Raw genomic sequence first — 9,204 nt, 5'->3', positions numbered from 1 at the left:
AGGGTGGTTTGGACGGTCTAAGGAGGCCTAGTTAGTGAGGGTTGGGGCGGTGTAAGTGCTAAAGGGTTAAAACAATATTCAATGAATAACCTGCTCGGCTGGCAAAATATTAATGTAAGAACCTTGATGTAGCTAACTATTTCTAGTGTGTTGTGTTTGTTTATATTGTTTACATATATTATATTAATATACTTTATAAATTATCTTATCAAGTTTATGAGAACATCAAAATATTGGACCCTATTGGTATCTATCAGATAGTTCTTGCAGTCTTATCTTTTTCAGAATAGTTGGACTAAAAACTGACTATCATTTTTTAAACATTTCTTTTAGGCCAAAAGTAAATTAGATTTATTGCAAATAATTCTGTGAAATAGGGCTAATATATTGATCTTCTGTGCAGAGAGTTTTGTGTTATTTTCAAAATGTCAATAAATCTATTTATTTTTTTTTTTTTATTACATCATGTTCACCTTTTAAGTCAGATGTCATGTTGATCATTCAGGGATAATCAGCGATTAAAATGGTGTATGCACAAAATTGGTCAGGCACAAGGTGAGGGGAGTGTCGCTCTGGGGCCCATGAAGCTCCATAGTCGGTGTTCATGCTGCAGAGCCCATGATTCGATCCTCGATCCCTGATCCCTGATGCCCTACCCTGGCTAAGCAGGGTTAAAGTTAGAAACCCTATTTTTTACAAAGTTGGACAGTATGTTTATTAGATCCCCACTTAAATTAATTAAGTTAAACCTTAAAGTGCACATAAGATCACCTGGCGAAATTTTCTGTACTTAAGAGAGGTCTATATTTGCAACTTTGAGTGAAGATGGCTGAGTTAAATTTAATCAGATTGGTGTGAACTTGCCGTAAAGTGCATATAGTAACCAATGGCTACAAGTACAGTAAAAATTTCGTTGGGTGACCTTATGTGCACTTTAAGATGTAACATTAGTAATGATGGTGGGAATCTATGTCCTTGCACATGAAAAAGTAGAACCAAAAGCTTTTAAGAAGAGCAACCCAAGTATTTGTGTTATTTTTGATTATTTATTCCCTGTGAAACAGGACCAACAATTTTAAAACGGAAAGTTCAAATTGATGTGGCCTTTAGCTTCATGAAATAAATAGGAAACTTAAGCTATTTGGATTCTTCAAATTAAGTCTGATATATTATGTTTACATTATAACTGACCAAACTGTTAATGCCAACTATAAGTTAATTAATCTGCATGCTGTGATAAAATTAATATCAAAACAACTGAATGATAAAAATGTATTAATAAACCTTTTTTTTGTGAACAATATTTTTGTTCAGTAAAATAGATTTGGGTAAAATCCATGATCTATGTAAGACATCTCCTTGTAAATCATTGCTTTACATGGCAGGCACGTGGTGAGCCATGAATTTGTAGGGGGAACAAGATCCTGTCAGGGCCCCAAAAAACAATATTTATATGTGTGTACAGGGTTGGGGATGGGGTGGCAGTCCCTCCCAGTGCCACTGGGTAATATTGGGCTGTGTGGAACATGCTAGTCGATTTGTAGCATATCTGACCCGTGGTATATGTTTGACACTGGTTGAGCATTACTGGGATGGAAGGGGAGGGGATCTAGTGATATAACTTTGCGCCTTAAATCAAAAGGCCTGTCATTGAGTCAAGTGGCAAAAGGTCATACTCTTATTTCGAATTCTAACTGTAAAGGTTTCTTTTACATGGATGCAAACACGTACACACAGAAACTCGGTTTCCGTCCCATCCGATTGTTTAGACAGCTGTCCTTGTCAGGCCCTTCTTCCTGCACCACTGACAAGGGGGAACCATGCTGGAAAATTCCAGGAACTTTCTCAATCTTGACCCCGAAAAAATCGTGGACCTATGATATATATGAGCCAGCATCTTAAACGCTGAGCCACCCGACAACCCAAACTGTTGGGACATTGCACATGCAATTTTCATACTACCGGTACTGATCAGCAGGCCCATTGGCAAGGGAGGGAAAAGCTCCCCTGAAAAAATATTTTGCCCCTCCCCCCCCCCCCCCCGGAAAAAAGTTGCTGACTATAGATCTAAAATACCTACTGTAGACTGTGCCCCCCTAAAACCTTCACTGCCTTTCTGCTTTATCCTTTATTGTCAGATGGTGCGACAGATGGGCACTCAACGCGTGACTTAATGATATAGATAGACATATGTGATATCAGTATCACAATTAATGCTTTGCATCAATAAAATTGAATCACAATGTCATCGTATTAATTCATAATAAAAATTGACGTCAAACAGGATGTTGAATTTCTCTGTTAAAAAGATCAATGTGTATGTATATACGCCAAAATAACGATAGAGACCATATATTTCTCAAAAAATTTCAAGTCGAGGGGGGTGGGGGGAATACATTTTCTCAGAAACCTGGCCCCCTCCTGCAAAAATTCCTGGATCCGCCCCTGATTACGTAAGATCTTATAAAACCTTCGAAGGTGAAATCAGTAGCCTATATAATTTTTGGAATAAACTGCAAAAATATATTTGTAAACCCATACCAATTTTTCTTTTATTGTGCGGCGGCCATGACCTGTAAAATATTATGGCACAACAGCTCCGTGCTGAGTTACGGGTCAATTTTGCAATAAAAGGGAAATAACTCCTGTTTGTACGAAACTGTACACTGAAACCGCACAGCAATTGTTTGCCATACAACCAATATGGCGCCTTACATGAAAAAGCAATGAAATGTGATAAAAACATGTTTTTAATTATTTGGACAGGTAATAAATGGCAATGTATTTGTTTATTCTTGGAATATTAATAAAGCTATCTTCTGAAATTATCGGATTTCATCTGTGTAAGGGAGCGTATATATATTTCTTGGTAGGGTACGATAATGTCCCCTAAAGTCCTAATCAAATAGGATTGATTACCGGTACAATGGAGGTCTAGGACTCTTTGTCATGTTCAAATTATGATGTGCAATAAATATCCGAGGAACATGACCCTTGTCCAACTAACAGAGAGTAAGGGCAGAAGAACAGCACGAAACATAACCAAATAGAAACCCAGAAAACAAACCTGCAGCAGAAACATACCACCATTACATGACATACAAAAATAATGAATTGCAGAGGCGAGTAGTAGTAGTAGTAGCAATCAATGTTAAACATCAATGTGACCCATTCACTGTATAGTTTATAAAACCTTTATAGTTATATCGGCCTGGAGGTACATATAACATTAAATTGAGTACTGTCATGAATAGAGTTGATCAGTAGGCCTACAACTACAAGCATTGGATAGATTGTAATGGAAAATATACCAAGAAATAATTACAGTACTACATGATAGGGCTGTACGATATTCCTGATATAGTCATTTATCGCGATATGGTATTTTCAGACCCAACTACGATATCATGTGGCCAAAAATCGTCGATAAAGTGGTTTATCGAATATCGCCAAAAACTTCAAATATCGAAACAAATTACCATAAAAATAGATAATAAATACACTATACAGCAGTGGAAATTAGCTGACAGCAATAAACTATAATAAAAATAATGTTTTGAGAATCGTTAAATGTTGAAAACACTTGCGCAGTGTCCGCAGCCGTTTTCACTGCATCCTGTATGCGTTACTTTTACTTTATTTTTAGTCGACAATAAATTGTCAGTTGTTACTACATGTAAAGCTTAGGCCTACTAAACGCCTGAAATTTCCCACTACCGCGGCTAATTACCAGGCTATAAATAGGTTGTCATGTTTTTAAAAAACGAATATTTTTTAGAAAACTCGACGAAACTTAATTTCTGAAAGCAAGAATAAAACGATCTATAAATAGATTACTGTCACTGTTAGGCCAGGAATACAGCAGCCAATCGAATGCGTGAATGGAAGATAGTCCGGATCATTTAATACTTGAAGACCGCATCCACTTACTTCTGCTGCAGGTGATATTTGAGAATTTTCTTACACACGGTCACAAGCAGACTCTTTTTAAACATCAGCGGTTGTATTTAATTTTTATCCAAAAAGGATGTTGTTTTGTTCATTTTAATAAGTTTAAAGTGTATGAATAAAGCAATTCTTACCCACAATCTTACTCACACTGAATCAGCTTTAATGCATTTATATTTAATTTATTTAATAGCAAAGTGACATTATTATTAAATATCGCGATATTTAACTATATCGTTGAAAAAATGCCAATATCGATATCGTCCCTTTTTGCAATATTGTACAGCCCTACTACATGATCGAGTCATGACATCATTACAGGCCCATGTGTGACTGTACAATGCTGTGGATGCTTAGGGCCTCACCCCAGGATCCATTCACTTGCAATGTCTGTGTAGTTTGTCGATCGTGTCCACAGGTTTTTTTTTATCAGACTTTGTTTGCATGTAGTGTACTGTGTGGTCCTCCTGAATGTTGACTGAGGGAAGGTTTTTCTCCCTCCCCATAAAATTGAAAATCGCTGTTCTTTACAAAGTTATGGGGGGTTTATTATCATTTATATGAAACTAGGAATGATCTTACATGCAGTTATTGATCTTCAGAACCATTTCCCATACACACAGCTTAATATCAAATCACTCTCCTTAATTTCTAAATAACTCTTCTTAATGAAACTTGGAGAGCATTTTTTAGGTTAGCGATTGTTTCAATTTGTTGATTAAAAAGTGCCTTTTTCGGCTCTCCTCTAAAATACAAACAACAACGGCTGCTTTGTGTTAAAACATCAAATTATTTTGTAGCACTGACCCCTTATGTATTTCAGATTTGATCTAGATTTAAAAAGAAAAAGAAACTCTAGTGTAAGTGGTGATAAAAGATCAGGATGTATTCAGTATATAAACAGATACATCAACCAACTGGTATAGAACACAGTATATACTGTAATCTATACAGTACAGAAGAGAAGAACCTGGTGATAGCTGGTGTTAATCAACTTATTATTTATAGACTAAATATTGATGCTGAGGTATATATATCGTTTATAATTTTGATATTCTAGAGCAGGGATGGCCAACTGTTAATCAAATCTCGGTACCACCTGATATCTCCGATATTAAGTAGATTAGAATGGTTCAGACATATTTTGATTTAATTTTAACAGTGGTTACATTAAATGCACACATCTTGTCAAACCTTCAAAAGCTAATATCTTTGCTTGCAATGCAGTAAATTGAATGAAGTTTTCAATATATTCATTTTTCATTATCTATTTTTGAGCTATTAAAGCAAGAATGGTCAACTCTTTATCTAAATCTTACATACTGTATCTTTAATTAAAGCAACGTTAATTTTGTTCCATGTTATATTTTTGTATTTGTTATGTCAATTGCTAAATGCCACTCAAAGAAGATATTCATTTACCTGTATTAAAAGATATTGTTTTTTTATGTACCGGTATACACAACTTGTGAAAAACTTCTACCATATTTTATTGCAGGTGATCACCAGTAGTGATAGTGAAAATACAGAAGGTACGTATTTGTTCAAATGTTTTTCTTCTATTGATTATGTATTATTGATGTTTGAGTAATTGACAATACAATTGAAATAAACTATAACACATACTTATGAAAGAGTAATTACTAATTTATTTGGCCCACGTTTCAAATGCTATTTTCTCAAAATTTGTGAAACATGACCGAAATAAATTAGTAATTGTTCTTCCATAATTATACGTTGTACAGAGCTCTTTTCCAGACAAAATTTGGGGATCACGTGGGTAAGTGGGTAAGACGCTAGCTCGCTAACCCGGAGGTCGGGTGTTCGATCCCTGCATTGGCCGAGAAAGTTCATCCAGATTTTCCGGCGTGGTTTCCCCTTGTCAGTGATGCAGGACGGAGGGCCTGACAAGGAAAGCTGTCTAGTCGAGGTACCGAGGTCCCGTGTAAACATAGGCGTGGACGTAAAAGATCCCTTGGCAGTTGGATTTCGATATAAGAGTAGGCCGTAGTGCAGCTGTCCGGGCAAAATTTCACTCATAGCACACTATATGGCGTATGCCCGTCTTCATTAGCCCAGGTTAGGAGCAGAACAGTAGGTCGTTAAACTCCATTTCATTTCATTTGATTTCCAGACAAAATTTCTCTCATAGCTCACTGTATGGCGTATGCTCGTCTCCATTAGTCGAGAAAGGAAGGACGTGACAAAGAGTAGAGTTGCTTGTCCAACCTCATGGGTTTTCTCCGGGTCTTTCGGTTTCCTCCCACTGCTAAAGACCCCTACCTGCAAGTGAATTAATAATATAGAATTGAATCATATGTTAGTCCTGAAGTGACCTGATCCCTTATCTAACTAGAGAATTGATGTTTAGATCTGATGTATGATATTGTATTTTATTATTGTAGAGCTACGTCGTACTAAGTTAGAATGTGTTGGAACATATAGTTTATTTGGTACTGTTATGTCTTTACAATCTGTAAGACTACCTGGAGCTGTTAGAGATGCTTTAATATTAAGTTTCTGTGATGCTAAGGTAAGAAATGATACAATGATACTTTAACACTTTAACCCTTAGACCACCACAAACCGTCCTAACTAGGGCTCCTTACACCCCCCCAAACCATCCTAATTAGGGCTCCTTCAACTGACCCAAACCGTCCTAAATAGGCCTCCTTAATCCACACCAAACCGTCCTAACTAGATATCTGTTGCAAACCTTCCTTACTAGGGCTCCTTAGACCACCACAAACCTTCCTTACTAATGCTCCTTAGACCACTGCAGACCGTCCTTACTAGTGCTTCTTAGACCACTGCAGACCGTCCTAACTAGGGCCCCTTAAACCACTGCAAACCATCCTTACTAAGACTCCTTAGACCACTGCAAACTGCCTTTACTAGGGCTCCTTAGACCACAGTAAACCGTCCTACTAGGGCTCCCTAGACCACTGCAAAACCTCCTAGCTAGGGGCCCTTAGAACACCCCAAACCGTCTTTACTAGCACTCATTAGACCGTCCTAACTTTGCTTTTAGTGTGGAATTAGAGCTATATATAGTTCATATTATTATTATTATTATTGGGTTGTATATAAATAGTATTAATTATTTCAGCTATCTGTACTAGAGTATGATCCAGCTACACACAATTTAAAAACTTCTTCTTTACATCAATTTGAAGAAAGTGAACTCAAGGCAAGTAGAAACTATACATATATTCGTTGATGGATTTGTAATAAGTCTTTTGATTGGTCCTAAAACTTTTATTCCACACAGGCCAAACCAATACGAATTTCATGTTTGAATAAGGGAACCAAGTACTTTTGGTTTTTGAATTCGATCTTTTCCTGAAGAAATAAAAATTAAAATTTCAACAGAAAATCAAATTGGTGTGGCCTTTATATACAAATTCTTTATTTGTTTGAATAATAAATTAAGGGACGGGAGAAAGGGATTCTGTACTTGATTTACTTTTATTTTGGAATAATGGATCATGTTGCATAAGTTAGAGGTGTTATTGCACAAGGTTAGGCGGTTGGATGGCCAAATGGTTGGCGCGTGTGTGCTGTATCATAAGGTCTGTCATTGAGTCAACTGGCATTATTTTGATTCCGCTTTTGTATGTTGCAAGGAGTAGCGTCGCCTTACAAACCTTGTGGGTTTTCTCCGGGACATCCGGTTTCCTCCCACTGCTAAAGACCCCTACTCGTAAGTGAATTATTGAAATATAATTGAACCATAAGTTAGTCCCAAAATGACCTAGTTTGTGTTGAGTAGAGGTCAACCATCCCTCTCTCTCTCTCTCTCTCTCTCTCTCTCTCTCTCTCTCTCTCACAAGGTTTCTCTAACAAATCCCTAAGAGGGAGCTACGTTTGTTCAGCAATTATGACGTTGGCTGGCTAACTAGTAGGTCCTGTGTTCGCTGCTGGTGTTGGCAGGGAAAGTTTCTCTGAACTTTTCTGGGTGTTTTCACTTGTCAGTGGTGCACAACCGAGAGCCAAACAAGGACAGCTGTCTAGCCATTCGGATGGAATGAGAAACAACGAGGTTCTGTGTACCCTTTACAGTTGGAATTCAAACTAAAAGTAAGCCGTAGCGCCGCTTTCCTGGCAAAATTTCCCTCATAGCACACTATTGCGTATGCCCGTTTTCCTTATCAACAGTTTGTCCAGAACATTAGGATCTTAAAGCTTATGTCACTAGTTTATTGGGATTTTCCGACGTGGTTTCCCCTTGTCAGTGGTGTAGGACGGAGGGCCTGACGAGGACAGCTGTCTAGTCATTCGGATAGTCCTGTGTATACATAGGATTGCACGTAAAAGATTCCTTGGCAGTTGGAATACGATATAAGATTAGGCCATTGTGCTGCTGCCTGAGCAAAATTTCCCTCATAGCACACTGTATGGCGTATGCCCGTCTTCATTAGCCCAGTCAGAGTAGAACAGTAGGACGTTAAACCACATTGCATTTCATTTTCACTTATATCAATTCATTTGATTTGATGAATTTTGTAGGGTGGTTTTGTTAGACCACAAGGTATACCTTATGTCCGTGTTGATCCTGACGGAAGATGTGCTGCCATGTTGGTGTATAATACACATCTAGTTATTCTACCATTTAGAAGAGATGCTGTTATAGATGATATTGACCAAGCTACACCTGGAGGGTAAGATATTCCATTACATTTTGGAGCCACTGTGGCTAAGTGGGTAAGATGCTGGCTCGCTAGCATTGATCACTGCATTGGCCAAGAAAGTCCATCGGGAGGTTCAGACATGGTTTCCCCTTGTCAGTAGTGCAGGATGGAGGGCCTGACAAGCACAGCTGTCTAGTCATTTGGATTGGACGAAAAGACCGAGGTCCAGTGTATACATTGGTGTGCACATAAAAGATCCCATAGAATTTGGAATTCAGTTTCCTCCCACTATTACGAAACCCTAAACTCTACGTACAAGCGACTTATTAAAATAAAATTGTACCATATTAGTCCTGAAATGACCTTGTTTTTGTTGAGTGGACGTTAAACCCCATTTCTCTCTCTCTTTATAGTAGACAAAGATTTAGCTAAGATGTACCAATTTCAATAGTTTTGCGTATTTTTATATTTTCAGTGGTTCCTCCCCCATCATGTCAACGTATATAGTAGATCTGAGAAAATTAGATGAGAAGATAACTAATGTTATAGATTTCCAGTTTCTCCACGGTTATTACGAACCAACTGTATTTATTCTTTATGAACCTTTAATGACTTGGGCAGGGTA

General features: G+C 37.6%; 1 protein-coding gene across 2 annotated transcripts in view; it reads left to right on the top strand.

Annotated features, from left to right (window-relative positions):
• Positions 1 to 2,706: 2,706 nt before the first annotated feature.
• LOC126815016 (cleavage and polyadenylation specificity factor subunit 1) overlaps positions 2,707 to 9,204 on the top strand; it is a 37,407-nt gene continuing 30,909 nt past the window's right edge. Inside the window, exons 1-7 of one of the 2 annotated variants that reach the window (XM_050540529.2) lie at positions 2,707 to 2,766; positions 4,772 to 4,975; positions 5,447 to 5,480; positions 6,354 to 6,481; positions 7,058 to 7,138; positions 8,458 to 8,609; positions 9,055 to 9,201. In XM_050540529.2, coding sequence (XP_050396486.2) covers positions 4,832 to 4,975; positions 5,447 to 5,480; positions 6,354 to 6,481; positions 7,058 to 7,138; positions 8,458 to 8,609; positions 9,055 to 9,201 — 686 coding nt within the window. In that variant the 5' untranslated portion in view covers positions 2,707 to 2,766; positions 4,772 to 4,831. The remainder of the gene's footprint in view (positions 2,767 to 4,771; positions 4,976 to 5,446; positions 5,481 to 6,353; positions 6,482 to 7,057; positions 7,139 to 8,457; positions 8,610 to 9,054; positions 9,202 to 9,204) is intronic. The other variant, XM_050540528.2, reaches the window with a different exon arrangement.

This window comes from Patella vulgata, chromosome 3 (assembly GCF_932274485.2).
Source record: "Patella vulgata chromosome 3, xgPatVulg1.2, whole genome shotgun sequence".
In the NCBI taxonomy this organism is placed as follows: Eukaryota; Metazoa; Mollusca; class Gastropoda; family Patellidae; genus Patella; species Patella vulgata.
This window is presented reverse-complemented; position numbering and strand designations above follow the sequence as displayed.